Source organism: Alnus glutinosa, chromosome 4 (assembly GCF_958979055.1).
Source record: "Alnus glutinosa chromosome 4, dhAlnGlut1.1, whole genome shotgun sequence".
NCBI lineage: Eukaryota > Viridiplantae > Streptophyta > Magnoliopsida > Fagales > Betulaceae > Alnus > Alnus glutinosa.
In genome coordinates, this window is record NC_084889.1 from 34788528 (window position 1) to 34807122 (window position 18595).

At 33.7% G+C, this 18595-nt stretch overlaps 1 protein-coding gene across 1 annotated transcript; it reads left to right on the top strand.

Annotated features, from left to right (window-relative positions):
• The first annotated feature begins 6213 nt into the window (after window positions 1-6213).
• LOC133867369 (UPF0481 protein At3g47200-like) lies at window positions 6214-7980 on the top strand. Its single transcript, XM_062304107.1, has 2 exons — window positions 6214-6660; window positions 6765-7980. Exons 1-2 carry the CDS (start codon window positions 6244-6246, stop codon window positions 7656-7658), a joined length of 1311 nt encoding a protein of 436 aa, XP_062160091.1. The 5' UTR covers window positions 6214-6243; the 3' UTR covers window positions 7659-7980.
• The last annotated feature ends 10615 nt before the right edge of the window (window positions 7981-18595 follow it).

The window sequence follows — 18595 nt, forward strand, 5'->3', positions numbered from 1 at the left end:
GGAAGTTGACACATTTGGGTAACAAATTGATGAATATGATCGCTTTGATTTCAAATGAAAATGTAGATGAATCATTTTATGATTAAGATTTTATTTTGTTGTATCTAATGAGATATATGTCACGTGGTGAGGTTTGGCCATTTTAGAGTTAAGTTGAAAAAAAACCTTTAGCATATTTAGGGTTTTTTTGTTTTGTTTTTATTTTATTTTTAAAAAAATATTTTATTATGAAGGCCCCTTCAAAAAAAGAAAAAAATAATCTAGTCCAACCTCTTTAGAGTTAAGGGTCTGTTTGGATTTGCGATTTAAAAATGATTTTAAAATGTGAGATTTAAAAAAGTGATTTTTAAAAATGTAATTAAGTGTTTGACAAAATCGCAGCTTGGTCATTAAAATCACAAATTAACCTTTAAAAATATGTGTTTTCAAAAAAATATCATCTAACCTGCGATTTGAAAAAGATATTTTCTGCGTTTTTAAAATGCAATTCCCAACTGATTTATTTTATGCAATTTATTTTAAAATTAAACTTTTTTTTCTAATAGAAAATCACAATCTCACATGCACACCCTTAAATTTTTAGTTTTAGAAATTTTGTCCCCCATCATAGGTCTCAACCCTCTCCATGAGAGATGGGCTTGTGCTTCAATTCCCTTTTCTTTTCTCCTTAGCCAAGTAGGTGGGCTTGCCGCCCTTTTGCAGTTTTGTTTTGTTTTGTTTTTTTTTTTTTTTCTGGCTCTCCATGTTAGGTGCCCTCTCTCTTTAGTTTTATGGAGGCTTTCTCAACCGATGTCCCTTACACACCAATACACTATCCTTTTAGGAGCCCTAGGCTTCGGCCCATTTCTAGTTAGTTTTTTTTTTTTTTTTTTTTTTTTTAAATAAAATAAAAAAAATTGATCATCAGCATTGGTTACTGGTTAGGTTGGTCTAGTGTCTTGTTAATGCAACTATAAGCAAGAAAAAAAAAATCCACAACTTATATGTTCCTAATATGCTATTTATTTATTTTTAACTAGCCACCTATTACAGTAATTACACATTCGCAGATTGTTTCTGTACTAGAGGATGCTCAAGTTCGAAGTTCCTGAGACCTACTGATAACATAAGCTAAAATTGGACAACTGAATTAAATAATTGTTTTAGAAGGGGAGGGTGCAAAGAAAGGAAGAGAACTACTTCAATATTGCATGTTTCTCTAATATATATAATCTCTAATGAATGCATTATTTGTCTTTAAAGAATAATAGAAGGAGAACATATATATATATAGTAGATAAGAATTTGTTATTCTATATTGAATGATTTACAAGTATACAATATGATTGTTGATATACCGATCGAGCATATATCCACAATACCAACGTACCCATGTTGAGAATACACGTCTGTGTCCGAGAGGCAAGCCCAAATCCCCCAACACCCAATGAGCCAATGTGCCAGCTAGGAAGAGGTGTACATAAGAATAGTCTCACATTGCATTGTACTAGCTAGCTGTCCCATTATTCTATAAGGAAAACTAGGTCCTTAACCTGCCGCCGCCGGTGCAATCCTGCATGACAACATGCAAATAATTAAGGAAAATGCTTCTTGTACAACAACCATACATAATAATTACACAACTCTACTCACATGGGATGGACCCATGTGAGTGAGACCTACCACATAGGTCACACCCCATATGAGTAGAGTTGTGTAATTATTGTGTATAGTTGTTGTGCAAGAATCACCTCTCAATAATTAATTGGTACGACAACCAGTCGAGGTTGTACTCCTTCAGTAGGGTTCCGGAACACATGACCAAGGGCACGCCCGCTAAAAGACAAAGATCGATTAGACATCACGCATGGCTAAATCTATGCCCTATCAACAAACGACACCTAACCGTGACTGTATGTCGACCATCGTTTGCAACCATGACATGAGAGCCTTAAAGGCTCAATGGAAATGGGGTAGTTGTATCATCTCCAAACTTAATAATTAACTGGTAATTATTAACAAGAGGTGCATGCTACTATTATCTTTCCTTAGTGAGTTTTGCAGCGAAAAACTTGGGTATATTTTTTTGTGTGTAACTAGACAGCCAACAGTATACACATGCATCTCAAATATAAACCAAAACATCTAGCAAATCCACCGACATGTAAGTCTCACAATAAGCTAGCAAATCATAAATATAAGCTTACATATATAATAAGTCCATTAGGTCATAACTCAAGTACAATTCCATTAAATATAGAAATTATCTGGCATAGCCTGAATACTGTATAAATGACTAAGTAAGGAGTCTAATAAACAGCAAAAGTAGTACTAATTTATATTCTTTGGTAATCTAGTTCCAAGATGTGTTATTTTAAGCCAGCAAGAACGGCAACAAAATCCTCAAGTGTCGGCGTCAGCTTCGGGTTCCTTTTCACCATGGTTTATATTTGGCTTGACTGTAAAGGAAGGTTGTTTTAATTTCTAGGTGGAAAATGAAACCAAGTCAACGACTTTGTGAGTAGCTAGTCATTAACCCAATCTTCATAAAACATATATATGAGAATATCAAATTTCATCATGTATTAGGAGTTCGATCTCAACAAATAAGTAAGACAAAAAAAATGTTGATAAAGTGTATATATGGATAAGTACTGATATACATATCAATTGTACTGAGAAACATGTTACGAACAAAGTATGATCGACTTGATCCATTAAGTCTCGGATCAATTGGAGTCAAGGATTTGACTTAGAAACTTAGAAAATTTGAATATTTCTAGCCACATTGAAATCCCCAGCAATGAGCTAAGGATTCAACCCAACCTGCAACCTGATTGCTTTCAAATTCTGCAACAAATTCCGTCTCTCCAGTTGGTTAGTAGGTGAAGATCCATACACAATTGATTGAAACCAGCTGCTGGTCATATTCCCATGAACCAAGATAACTTCACAACTACTTATAATTTGTTAATGTTCTCCGATAGAATTAATCCTGATCATAGATGAATTCCAGTAGATATATAGTGGCTTCCATTGTTATTTACAAAATCCCATATAGGAACAAGTGAAACTTTGATTTTTCCAGCATTTTCCACCTTCATGCAGTACTCTAGTTTCAAGGATACAAATAATATCTACTTTGAACCCTCCTCACTAACTTCCTAATCTCCTTCTGCTTAATGAGGTCACTAAGTTCCATTATATTCCAAACAATTAATATCATTCAAACAATTATTGGTCAGAACCCCTCTTCATTTTCACCCATCTTTCTATTCCCTTTTTGATGCGGGATAAAACTAAGATTGTTCTGATAATGCATGATAGCAGTATAAACTATGAATTAACGATAAAAAAAATAAAATTCAGGAAGAGAGAAAATAACAAATAGAGAAGAAAAAAAACCCTAATTGCCCCAAATAAGCAAATAGAGAAATAACTCTGAAAAACTTAAAATTTAACTGATGCTTCAAAATTTGATTCCAAAATAATACAGACATGCCTTTATATAGGCAAAGTTTGAATATTCTTCAAGTAGAAACTTGAAAAAAAAAAAAAAAAAAATACAAAACATAATCGTAAAGTTGGAGACAAAATAAGATTATTGTACATAAAGTAAAATATATTATTCTAAAAATGACAGAAATTTCCTACAAGCCGGTTTGTAGGAAATTTTATACAACCCACATATAAGATTGATATGTATCCCTTAGCTTGTAATAAACGGTAAATGATAAACTGGAGTCTTTTGACCGGCCCTCAACCGTCCCTTTCCACGTTGGAAATGGACCAATTTTAAAACAATTAATGTTTTCAAGTGAAAATATAATTTTTTTAATCAAAGCGTAGAGATGAGCTAGGCAGGAGACAGTTGAACGTCCCCTGCCTATCATATCTCATAAGAAGCACATGCCGTTTTAATAAAATGTGCTAATTGCTTCTACCTTACATGTTTTTTTAATAATATTAATATAAAAATATGTGATTCTTACATATTTAAATAACACATGTCAATCTTATATGTTATTTGTATATGAAATTTCCTACAAATCGGTTTGTAAAAAATTTATGTCATTCTATAAACAATCTTCCAATATTTTTTATAATTCTTTTTATTTTTAAACTGATATTATTCAAAAAATAATCTTTAAATTTTATGTTTGATTTACTCTTGCATCACTTTCTCCATGTCTGTGTCCAGGCCTTCCAGATCCTATAAGTTCGGATTGAAATTATGTTGTATGCATAAAGTTGTCATCATATATATATATATATATATATATATATATGCACGTTCCTCCAAAAGAATCTCGATCATGAGTTGGTAATAATACCGTAATATGTGTCCAAAATCATATTAATTCCAAGTTACCGAAATGCCAACCAAAATGCACCCCGGCCCCCACCCCACATCATTATTCACAGACACACTTCTCTCAATTATTCAACTAATTGAGACATTGATCAATTGGTCACAACCAACGGTCAACATCGCTTGTCCTTTTATATTTGAATGGTGTATAAGTGTTAAAGTATTGATTAAATAATTAAATTAATTTTTTTTATCAGCTTAAAATAAATAGTGATTTAATGTATATGTTATCAAAATTAAAAATTTAGAATTCAAATATTGACATTGTCATTTATTTCTTATTCTAATTAAATATTCCACGAGCCTACACTTGAGGGATAGTTTTCGATGTTAAATCGGGGGAAGACCCGCATCTGTAATTCCCTTTCTCCCTCTTCAATTTGAATAAAAAAAATTAAACAAATTAATATATATTACAACATGACCCATGCAATCAAGCTTTATTAACCCAAAATGCAAGAACTTACTTCTTTGCTTGTCCATTTTAAGATATTTATAAGATAAAAATGTAGTTTATAGAGTATTATTTTTTAACAATTGTTATTCTATTAACCATTCTGATTTTTTTTTTTTTTTTTGCTTATATTAGGTTCGTATTTGTAATATTTTAAATACATAATAATTTAAGTAAATAACAATAATTAAGATATGAAAAGAAATATAGACAGAATATATACTCTTAGTTATCATGTTTTGGGGACTGCATAGATATCGTGTGTTTTTTTTTTTTTTGTTTTTCTTTTCCAAAGCAGATTCTTTATCTTTAATGCTGATGTGTACATCTTCTATGGCCTATAAACGAGATTCCCCTTATCGTTATACGTACGTACGTCCTCTATTTTTTTTTTTTTTTTTTGGCTGCTGCCGCAGGAAAAAGATTCGGGACATGATTGGGGTACATTTCTATATGCGCGTATGGCCATACCATTATGAGTGGGTTGTGATAAAGTTGTGCAAAGAGGTTGGTTTTATCATTTCTCCAAAGATTCTCTTGATCGAATGGCTGTCAGGTGGATCGCATCAGGTAGATCTGACTCATTTATTTTTGTGATTTTTTTTTTTTTTTAAAAAAAAAAAAAGTATTTGTGCCTTTCAAATTACCGTCTAATTATTAATGCGTCACTAAACTATTAATTATCTTTCTAAATTATTAAACATTGTCAATATCCCCCAATCACAAAATATCATTTGTAAAATTATATAAAAACAAAATAAAAAAAAATGAAAAATGAAAAAAAAAAAAAAAAAAAACAAGGTTTTAAATTTTTTTGATTTTTTTTTTTTAAATTTTGTTTATATAATTTTCAGTTTGGGCCACCCTTAGATTTTCATTTTTCTTTTTTTAAAAAAAATATTTTTTTTTTTCAGTCTTTAAAAAAAAAAAAATTGTCTTTTTTATCAATTTTTTTTTTTTCGAATTTATTAGAATATATGTCTTATTGAAACTTTTTTACGGTTATTTTTGTCTTTCTATTGGCTTTAAAGGGGCATTGACATGTTTTGATAGTTTATGAGAGGATATTAACACATGCAGTTAATAGTTTGGAGAACAGATTGATAATGGAGTGATAATTTGAGATAGGTACGTGTACTTTTCTCAATTTTTTTTTTTTTTTTTTTTGTAAGATGTCTTTGCCTTCTCCAATAAACAAAAATTCTTTTGATTTTTCTTCAGAAGTTGCATTTAGAAAATCGTGATTTTCTCATAAATATGAAGAAAACCTTTTTCTTTTTTCAAAAGCAAAATCTTTACATATAGGCATATATGCATGGGTTTTTAATTGGTTCATTTTCCATGCATCTATTTATTTATGTATATATAGTACTGGTCTGAATCAAAGCAAAAAGTCTCAGAATTTACACAAGAAGAACTGAAAACAATATTAGGAGACATGGGTGGCGATACAACTGTTTCAGAATCTGCGGCGGCCCCAATCAAGAGGTCTGCTACACAAGAGGCTCTTATCGGCAGAGGATGGCCGATATTCAGGGTTCCACCACATGTACGTGAAGCTGAGAAGGGAGCCTACATCCCCAAGATCGTAAGCATTGGTCCATTACACTACCATGAACCCAGTCTCAGAGCCTTTGAAATTCAAAAAAACCGGTTTCTTACTCGCCTTCAAAACCGTATGAAGAACTGTGAAGTTCTTGAAAATGCCATAAAGGAAATGGAGGAAAAAACCAGAAAATGCTATTCGGATGACTTTCATGATCGTATAAACAGTGATGATTTTGTCCGGATGATGCTCCTCGACGGCTGCTTCGTTGTAGAGCTCCTCCGCCTGTACACCAAGAGTAATTACCAGGTACTAAGTTGCTCTCTCTGATCTCTATTTCAATTCTCTTTAGAAATCAGGAACATGCATGAAGACAATTATAATAATACTGCATGCTTGAATTTTTGGAGCAGGGAAATGATGTGAAGGAGCCCATTTTAGAAACACGTTGGATGGTGCCAAATATCGGTCGTGATTTACTTATGCTTGAGAACCAACTTCCTATGTTTCTGCTGCAGAAAATATTTGACATGACCACCGTCGAGAGCGAGGCAACTCCTCTCAACAAGCTTGCTCTCCGATTTTTTGAACCATTGAGACCCGGAAAGGACAAATTGGCAAAGAAAATATTGAACGCCGAAGGGGAGCATCCACATCTATTAGCTCAGTTTCAGTGTACCTTCATGAGTCCAAACGATAACCGGCGCCATTCATTTCCGAATTCTCCTGAAAGGGAGGACCAGAGCAGATATGAAAAAATTCCTGGCAAGGGTTGGATCCAAAATGCCACAACACTCACTTATGCTGGTATTCGATTCAAGAAAAAATCCGGCAAATTTCTTGACATAGTGTATAAGAACAAGAAATTGAAGATTCCTACACTATTCATCGATGATGGCACAAGCACTTTGTTGAGGAACTTGATAGCTTATGAGCAGAGCAATAGATGGGCAGCAGCGTATTTTTCTTGCCTTGCAGTATTCTTGGATAGCATAGTGGATACGGAGAATGATATCAACGTTCTTCGTCGGGCGGGGATAATCAAACAGGCAAAGGGTGGCGACCAGGAGGTGGTGACTCTTTTCAATAGTCTGACTAAAGGGCTTGAGATTGATATGGATGACTGCTACATAACAAAGCAAATAGAAGACATCAACCGTTGTTGTCGATCACATAAGGCCAGGGTTCGATTTCGCCGCATTCTCTCCAAGATAAACTTTAAGGGTTTGAACGACACATACGTATCCAGTATAATGACGTTGATCTATATCTGGTACTTCATTAAGGATAATGCCCCTGCTACTTAATTGATGTCATTCGATGATTTAATAAGCGGTGTGTTTGAGCATTCCGGCCAGTTTGTTTTTCAATTCCAGTTGACAAACGGTTGGATTTCCATGTCATAAATCTTCCTTTCAGAATGTGGATGCATGAATGCGGGATCAACCGACTGTCTTGTTCTGTTAATTAACTCTTTTTGTTTGTATTGCGTGTCCTAGTTGATTTAGTATTTTGTATTGTGTTAGTCTTTTTCTTTGTATTTTGTGTTAGCCATCTGCTCTTTCTTTTCCCCTCACGGGCCTCTGATTCGATCTGCTCTGTTCTTCGTAAAATCCTCCTGCATGGTGCTATGCCAAATTTTGGTATGAGAGACTAAAGATCCACTGCAAAAAAGAAAAAGAAAAAAGAAAAGGTTTTCTATAAACGCATTTTAAGAATTTTATTCAATTTCAGTGAAAACGTATATGCTTAATTGTTGTCAAACAAAAGAAAAGGAATGCATGGTAATTTCATTCTAATTAATTTCTTATATGTCCAGTAATACACATTTTTATTTATACCGATCTCATCGATTTTTCAAATTAAATCGCCATTAATCCACCCTTCACAAACAAAACAAATTACAAACTCTAGATCTGCAACAACTTCAGAGGGAACCCATGCATGCAGACAACCTCACACATGCATTATTTACAGAGAATATATACGATCCCTGCAAATTAAGTGCAAATTAATTAACCCCATTTGCAGCATAAAATTCTTGAACTTTCCTGCTCCCATAGCCCTAGTGCGTATCTCCCAATCAAGGGCCTCTTCAAAATCTGGTCTTCTGAACTGACCACATGCGCGCATTTACAGGTTGCTAAGTGGTACTTATCTCAGTATTTCTTTCTTTGTTCAAATTGATGAGTTGTCTTAAAGATCAGAATCATTAGGTGTTGTACACTATTTTTGATAAACTTCATGAGATGGTGACACGTTGCTTAAGAATCAACCTTTTAGAAAGAGAAAAAATTTGGAGGTGTATTATTTCATGTACACGCGCAACAACAGAACAAAAGAAAAGTTGGAGAGTGGAGGACCCCCAAAGGCATTAAAGGGGTCGATGATCTGCATGCATGGCCAAATATCTAGTTGATTTTGAACCACTTATATATATATATATATATGATCTATTTACCACAATATTGAACTTTTCAATTAATTGGGGCATATCATGACAATATCATAGGAGTGATAGAGGTCCGAGGAGAATGAAATGACCACATACCATGGGCAAAATTAAAGCAGCTAGACAGGATGATCTGAGTAGTGCGTTAATTAAACAGAAATGCAGTTCAGGATAAGTTCTGGTTTTGTCTGGGACAGATACGCACTTTTTTCAAGCGCTACACAACTCTTTTCATATGCGGTAGAATATGTGATGGTAGGCTCCACTTCATATAAGAGAGGTTATGTAAAAATATTGTGTTTGTATCATTACTCTTATCATTATTATTAGGGATAATTGCACCACTGATTCTTGAGGTTGACCTAAATTACGAATCATTCCCTGTGGTACTATAATTAAAACTCGTTTTTCGTCTACCAAGTAAATAAAGTCCGTTAGTAGACTACAATACAAATAATATTTAGAGATTGTCTCACTATTTATATAACGTAACAAACTAATAGATTCTGTTAACTTTGTTGACGAAAAACGACTTGATGGAGTGATTCGTAATTATAGTTTACCACAAGGACCCTCCATGAACTTTTTGTACCACATGGAGTAATTCGTAATTTAGGCCAATCTCAGAGACTAGTGGTGCAATTATCCTTTATTATTAGGGTTAGATTACACCCTAAATCAAAAGATCACCTTTTTTTTTTTTCTAAAAAAAATAAGTGTTACGGGTAGTACCTGTCTTTAATAAAAAAAAAAAATTAGTTGGTACTTTTGTTTGGTTTCCGTCTATTTTTTTAATGGTTGTCCATTCACCCCCACTAAAATGTTGATACATGTCCTGAATCTTACATGATGGTGTATCACATATGATACCCAACCCTCAATTGTTTTTCTGTCCATTGGTCTTTTGAGGGTGGTCGAGCCACCCCAGACCAGCCGGCATATAATTTTTTATTTTAAAAAAAAAATGTAACTTTTTAATAATTTCTTCGTCCTACGTGGCAATAAAGCATGTGTATCATTTGTGATACATTGCCACGTAGGATTTAGGACAAGTTTCAGCATTTTAAGGGGGTGAAGTGGACGATTATTAAAAAAATGGACAAAAGCCAGACAGAAGGATTAATTGAGTTTTTTCATTAAACCCAAGTACCAACCGAGACACTTTTTGAAATCGATGCGGCTTTTTTATTTCGGGTGTAGTCACAAATACCTGTGAGGTATTTAACCCTTATTATTATTTGCACTCTAATTATGTGATGTTGAAATTTGAATGCTCAAGCAACTCTATAATGTTTTCGTTTTTGCTAACGTACTCTAGAGAGAGAATGTCTACCTTCTCTCTAAGAGTAAGGCTTACCCCCTCCTAGTGAGCTTCTTTCTCAACTTCCAGTGGTTTTCCAAGGGATGAGTGATGGTTTTCTTTCCCTCACTCCTCCCTTCCCCCCCCCCCCCCCCCCTCTCCCTTTTTCCTTGTTTATTCTCTCTCCATGTGACTTCCCTCATTTTTTTGTTAGTTGCGATCTCTATTTTCTCCAAAAAAAACACTCTTGCAGCTCTGCCTCAACCATTGGCCTGTCGTGATGCTTTTCTCCTAAGCTTCTCTCCCCCAAACGACTTCAAAAGTTTGGAGTCGTTAACGACTCCAACAACTTGGAGAAGTTTTAAATGCAAAACTATTCAAAAAAAAAAAATCATTTTCTTCTTAGTAATACCTGACATAGCAAGAGTATTGTTTACATATTAATAAACTCATGAATGGTCACATACACTCATAATCTGAACAATATATACACACACTCATAAACGATCACTATGGCTTGATGTACACAAAGCCATAAAGAAAACAATACCAAATAAGATGACGTATCAACGTAACGTCACTCAACCCTAAACATATATAATACAAACCCTAAAGCATTCAAAGTAATTCCAAACATAATATATAAGTTATCTACAATCAAAAATCGATTAAGTCCAACCGATAAAACTATATAAACTATGTTTACATCATTTACAAACTTCGATATTCCACCTACATTCAAAAGAATACTAATACTATATGTTACGACTGCCAACATAACTTTATATCCTACGTACATAGTCACTCATGTGGATCATCGTCCTGGGATGATGGCGTGACACCTATATTAGTGATTCGGATGAAATGTGTTACGCATCTATATATGAGAAACTAGTAACGATGTACGTAACATTTTCAACCGTATAATGAAAAAAAATTACACTTTGTTAATTAGTTAATCATGTTGGGAGCTATCCTAGTCGACTGGCTACTAAAGATTTCTCCCTCACGGCACCAGGTGACTTAGTGTCTTGCTCAGCCAAAGTGTTGCTCGCTGCTACATTGGAGGCCACACTTTCGATAATCCTCTTGAAATCCATTATCATTTGCCTCAGTAAATACTTATATTATTTCAATATATATGGTAAATTCAACAACACACAAGCTAAATCATTAATTTAAGCACATACATTAACTGTCTCCAAAGATTGTTGAGTGATGGCCATCACATCCCTTCTTGTGTGGGTTGTCACAAAAACTTCAGTATGCATAGGTGGTGTCTATTTCAGTATCTTCTATGAAAACAAACAATATAAATTAACCGAAGTTAGCCATTAATGTTAGAAATTGAATATATATATATATATATATATATATATATATATATATATATATATATATATATATATATATATTCTTGTGAATGAAAGCAACATACAAGCTCTTTCGCAACTCTAGCGTACCTCTTCGAGCCAGATGTGTGAATGATCTTGTGACTTGTTTAGCATTATCTTCTTATTTTTTTATTTTTTTCCAGCCCTTGCCAACACAATTTTTGTTATAAACAAATAAAATATCATGCATTGCTGAAAGTTTAAAGATATACGATGTGTTGTACGTGACATTTGTTGATAAAATTACTTGATCTTCCACTGTCAATCATGTGTTGATGCTTGTATCTATGTCCTCAGCATCGAAAATCTCAATGTTTGACATCGCTTGTAGAATTGATTCGTAGTTATCATCGTCCTGTATATGAAGACCTCTCTTCACCCTATACTTTAAGTTTTTTCGCTTTACTCCGAAGTCCATGAATGCTATCCATTTGATCGCTTCTATTGGTGCATAAGGTAAGATGTAGAATTTTTTTTACAAATTAGTAAAAAAATAATTATATACTATGTGCATGTCGTAATATATGTTCAACGCAATAAACTCGTAACAAATTAAATTAATAACTTGTTTTACATACAATTAGTGTATTCCACAGATCTTCCTTTAGTTGAGATGATACATTTATCTAGTTTGGGGCGCTTATCCCCACTAACTTCTCGCTTCTGACATATTTCGCGTCTAGCCTTCAAAATCTCAGCTCGCTTGTGTCCGTGGACTGCTACGAGCATTATCTCTCCATGTAAACAGTGATGGAATTAGAGGGGCCCCTCTAGCAAATTTTTATTTTTATTTTTTGTCAAAAATATATTTTATTTTATTTTTTTAAGCTTTTAAATTTGTTTTAAAAAAAAACATATTTTGGGTCTTGTATTTCAACTTTGGCCCCCTAAGAAAATTTTACTACAATCTAGCCTCCCTAAAATCAATTTTCTAGTTCTGTTCCTATGAATCTATGATGTAAGTGAAATAGTAAAGCCATCGAATTGACTGTTCAAAATTTATTTTATTATTATTTTTATTATGTGACAATATATATCTGGACCATAAAATGCATCGTCTCCATTTAAGTAAAATTGAAAAGATCCTAATCCATATATAATGTTTAAAATTATAATTTATTTGTAATTTACTAATTTAGATATGTCATTCAATATCTGACATATAATGATTATAAAGAAAATTAAAGATCATAGGTGATGGATATTAAAATATCACAATAAGCTTTTTAATTAAAAAAAATTAGGAGTTTTTGTAAATTTATTTAAAATTATTTAAAAAACTTTAATTTTGACTTTTAAGAGCACTCTAGTGGGCTTCTCACTCTGTATATTTTTTTTTTTTGGGAGTCGACTCATTTGGGTTACAAATTGATTAATAAGATTGGTTTCATTTCAGATGGAAATGAAAATGAATAATTTTATGACTAAAATTTTATTTTGTTGTATCTATCGGGATATATGATTCGACTTGGTAAAGTTCGGCAGTTAAGTTGGAAAAAACCCATTAGCATATTTAGGATTTTTATTTATTTTTTAACTTTATTATGATGGCCCCTTTTTAAAAAAATAATAATAATACAGTCCAACCTCTTTAGAATTATCAGTGGCCTCCACCCTCTCCATGAGGGGTGGCCCTGGTGGGCTTGTGCTTCCCTTTTCTTTTCTCCGTAGCCAAGTAGGTGGGCTTGCGGCCCTTTTGCAGTTTTGTTTTCTTTATTTTTTATTTTTTCTGGCTCTCTATTCTCTATGTCAGCCTGTCAGGTGCCCTCTCTTTAGTTTTGTGGAGGCTTTCTCAACGGATGTTGTCCCTTGCACACCATCCTTTTAGGGGCCCTAGGCTTCAGCCCATTTCTAGTAAGCTTGTTTTTTTTTTTTTTTTTTTTTTTTTTTTTTTTTTTTTAAATTAATTAATTTATTTTAATAATAATAAAAAAAATTTGGTCATCAGCATTGGTTAGATTGGTTTGAGGAATTCTACCAGGCGAGTAGAAATTCATGAAGTGTTCATCTCCAACTGACGTGGCACCACACGTTAGCCGAATAATTCTATTAGGAGAAATGCTTGACATCCCAACCTGATGTGTCACGATCCTATAAAATTGTGGCACATTTCTCAAAATGATAGATTTGATGCGATTGTGACACATCAGGTTGGAATTAAATTATGAAAAAAAAAAAAAAATGTTTGGATGTCTAACATTCTTCTTTTATTCGTACATTAAGTGTACATCAAGTATCCATAAAAAAACGAGGTGGTTTTTAAAATCACCATTGGGTGTGTAATTGATCAAATAATGATTTTAAAAGCCACTTCATTTTTTGATAGACACTTAATGTACTAATAGAATTACTCACGTTGACCCTCATATAAAAAAAATAAAAAATAAAAAATTGATGGAGATGGATTTCTTCTTGCCAGATAGAATTACTTGGTTGGTCTAGTGTACGTCTTGTTAATGCAATTATAAGCAAGAAAAAACAAATCCTAACACCTTATTTTGCTATTTATTATTATTATTATTATTTAATTTTTAACTAGCCACCTATTATAGTAATTACACATTTGGAGAGAAACCTCTACTAGAGGATACTCAAGTTCGAAGTTCCCGAGATCTACTGATAACATACGCTAAAATTGGACAACTGAATTAAATAATTGTTTAAGAATGAGAGGCTGCAAAGAAAGGAAGAGAAGTACTTCAATATTGTTTCCCTAATATAACCTCTAATGAATGCATTATTTGTCTTTAAAGAATAATAGAAGGTTAACATAATAATTAATACATATATAAGAATATTTTATTCTATATTGTATGATTTACAAGTATACATTATGATTGTTTTATTCTATTTCAGATTTATACACAAATCCCAACATTCACTATCTCAACGGGATGCAGGCCAAGGTGGCCTGAACAGGAAGAAATCCACTCTCGTCGATAAACTCGTCCATGCAGGTGACGAACTTGTTATTCTCCCTCTAAATATTAATGGAGCTTCCCCTTGCCCAAAAGTTTGAGATGCCATTGGAGATGTACGATGTTATAATTTGACCATCTTTATGCTTACAAGGCCCTATGCACTTGTAGAAGGTTCTTGACAAAATTATGTGCAGGGCCTTCTTGACCACGCTAAAGGAATCTGCTTGGAGACAGATCAACATGACTGTCGACATAACTCTTGAGCGTTTAGTAGGGCACAAAATTCCTCTAAGCTAGGCTATATGACTCAGTTCAATTGGGAGGCGTTGTTTGTGGACAACTTAGATGAGAATGAGGCATTGATGGCCTTGATGGGAGGGCAACGACTGAGCTAACCTCACTAAGAATCCACACACATCTTGACGGAATTCATGACCAAGGCCCAAAGGTTCATGAACACAGAAAAAACCATGAGAGCCTTAAAGGCTCAATGGAAAGGGGAGAGTTGTATCATCCCCAACATAATAATTAACTGGTAATTAACAAGAGGTGTTACTATTATCTTTCCTTAGTGAGTTTTGCATTGAAAAACTGAAGTATATTTTTTTTTTGTGTAACTAGACAGCCAACACTCAACAGTATACACATCTCAAATATAAACCAAAACATGCATCTAGCAAATCCACCAACATATAAGTCTCACAATAAGCTAGCAAATCATAAATATAAGCTTACATAATAAGTCAATTAGGTCATAACTCAAGTACAGTTCCATTAAATATAGGAATTATTTGGCATGCTGGAGGACCCCCAAAGGCATCAAAGGGGTCGATGATCTGCACGGCCAAATATCGATCTAGTTGATTTTGAACCACTTTGATATATATATATATATATATATATATATATATATATATATATATATATATATATATATATATATATATATATATATATATATATATATATATATATGATCTATTTACCACAATATTGAACTTTTCAATTAATTGGGACATATCATGACAATGTCATAGGAGTGATAGAGGATCCGAGGAGAATGAAATGACCACATTCCTCAAAAAAAAGAAAGAAAAGAAAAGAAAGAAATGACCACATACCATGGGCAAAATTAAAGCAGCTAAACAGGATGATTCGAGTAGTACGTTAATTAAACAGAAAAGCAGTCCAGGACAAGTTTTGGTTGTCTCCGACAGGTACCTTTTTCAAGGGCTCCACAACCCTCTCACATAGATGGGATCTATGTGATGGTAGACCCCACCTTATATGAGATGAATTGTGTAAAAATAGTATTTGTAAAAATATTGTGGTTGTATAATTACTCTTATTATTATTATTAGGGATAAAATTACACCCTAAATCAAAAGGTCACAATTTTTTTTTTCTAAAAGTGTTACGGGTAGTACCTATCTTTAATAAAAAAATAAAATAAAATCGGTTGGTACTTTTGTTTGGTTTCTATCTATTTTTTTAATGATTGTCCATATCACCCCCCCTAAAATGTTGATACATGTCACGAATCTTACGTGGCGGTATATCACATATGATACCCAACCCTCAATTGTTTTTCTTTCCATTGGTCTTTTGGGGGGTGGCTGAGCCACCCCAGACCGGCCGGCATATAACTTTTTAATAATTTCTTCGTCCTATGTGGCAGTAAAGCATGTGTATCATTTGTGGTACACTGCCACATAGGATTCAAGACAAGTGTCAGCATTCTAAGGGGGTGAAGTAGACGACCGTTAAAAAAATTGGACGAAAGCCAACGAAAGAATCAACTGAGTTTTTTCATTAAAGATAGGTACCAGCCGAGACACTTTTTGAGACCAATGCAGCTTTTTTAGTTCGGGTGTAGTCATAGATACCTGTGAGGTATTTAACTCTTATTATTATTTGCACTCTAATTATGTGATGTTGAATGCTCAAGCAACTCTGTAATGTTTTCATTTTCGCTAATTTTCTCTAGAGAGAGAACATCTACCTTCTCTCTAAGAAAGAGTAAGGCTTACCCCTTCCTAGTGAGCTTCTTCCTCAACTTCCAATGTTTTTCCAAGGGAGGAGTAATGGTTTTCTTTCTTTCCCTCCCTCCTCCCTTCCCCCCTTTTTTTTCCTTGTTTATTCGCTTTCCATGTGACTTCCCTCGTTTTTTTGTTAGTTACTCTCTCTGTTTTCTCCAAAAAAAGACTCTTGCAGCTTCGCCTCCACCATTGGCACGCCGTGATGCTTTTTGCTTAAGCTTCTCTCCCCCAAACGACTTCAAAAGTTTGGAGTCGTTTTAAATGCAAAACGACACACAAAAAAAAAAAAAAATCAAAAAAATCATTTTTTTTTTCTAGTAATACTTGACATAGCAAGAGTATTGTTTATATATTCATGCACTTATAAACGGTCACATATACTCATAATCCAAACTCCATATATACACTAATAAACGAACACTATGGCTTGATGTACACCAAGTCATAAACAAAACAATAACAGATAAAATGACGTATTAACGTAATCTCACTCAACCCTAAACATATATAATACAAACCCCAAAACATTCAAAGTAATTTCAAACATAATATATAAGTTACCTACAATCAAAAATCGGTTAAGCCCAACCGATAAAACTATATAAACTGTATTTACATTATTTACAAACTTCGATATTCCATCTACATTCAAAAGAATACTAATACTGTATGTTACGATTGACAACATAACTTCATATCCTACATACATAGTCACCCATGCGGATCATTGTCCTGGGACGAGGGCGTGGCACCTACATTAGTGATTTGGATGAAATATGTTACGCAACTATATATGAGAAACTAGTAACGATGTATGTAACATTTTCAACTGTATAATGAAAAAAATAAACTTTGTTAATTAATTAATCATGTTGGGAGCTAACCTAGTTGACTGGCTACTAAAGATTTTGCCTTCATGACACCAGATGACTCAGTGTCTTGCTCAACCTCTTACTCAGTCAAAGTGTTGCTTGCTACTGCATTGGAGGCAACACTTTCGATAATCCTCTTCAAATACGCTATCATTTGATCATGTGTTGCCATCCATTCATTAGTGATTCTCTTCTCTTCTTGCAGTTCATGTAGCTGTGCCTTCATTGAACTCATTTGAGAGACATGCAGGGTCCTGGGACATGCGTGACGTTGATGTAGATGAGCAACACGAGGATCTAACTGGTAGTGGCCCAAGCCATGTTCCACGGATATAACCCGAGTATTCTGGTCTACCCATCACCCTTGCAAATGCATCACCAACAGCCCATAGTATTGAACCCTATGGAGATACCAGGTTCCTTCTTACACTGTCCTCGGCCATGAGCTCCTTAAGCTTGTCCTGACATATAGTAAATGTGTTAATTATTAAACACTTATTTGTCTTAGTAAATACTTATACTATTTCAATATATATGGTAAATTTGACAACACACAAGCTAAATCATTAAGTTAAGCACATACAATTGTCTTCGAAAACTGTTGAGTGATGGCCATCCCATCTCTTCTTGTGTGGGTTGCCACAAAAACTTCAGTATAGGTAGGTGGTTTCTGTTTCAGTATCTCCTATGAAAACAAACAATATAAATTAACCAAAGTTAGTCATTAATGTTAGAAACTGAATATCTATATATATATATATATATATATATATATATTCTTGTGAATGAAAGCAACATACAAGCTCTTTCGCAACTCTGGCGTAGCTCTTCGAGCCAGATGTGTGAATGATCTTATGACTTGTTTGGCATTATCTTCTTCTTCTTTATTATTATTTTTTTCTAGCCATTTCCTACACAATTTTTGTTATAAACAAATACGATATCATGCATTGTTGAAATTTTAAAGACATACGATATGTTGTATGTGACATTTGTTGATATAATTACTTGATCTTCCACAGTCAACCATGGGTCGATGCTTGTGTCTATGTCCTCAGCATCGAAAATCTAGATGTTTGGCGTCGCTTGTAGAATTGATTCGTAGGTATCACCGGCCTGTATATGATGACCTCTCTTCACCCCATACTTGTAAGTTTTTTCACTCTACTCCAAAGTTCATGAATGCTATCAATTTGATTGCTTCTATTGGTGCACCAGGTAAGATGTAGAATTGTTTCTATGACTTAGTAAAAAAATAATTATATA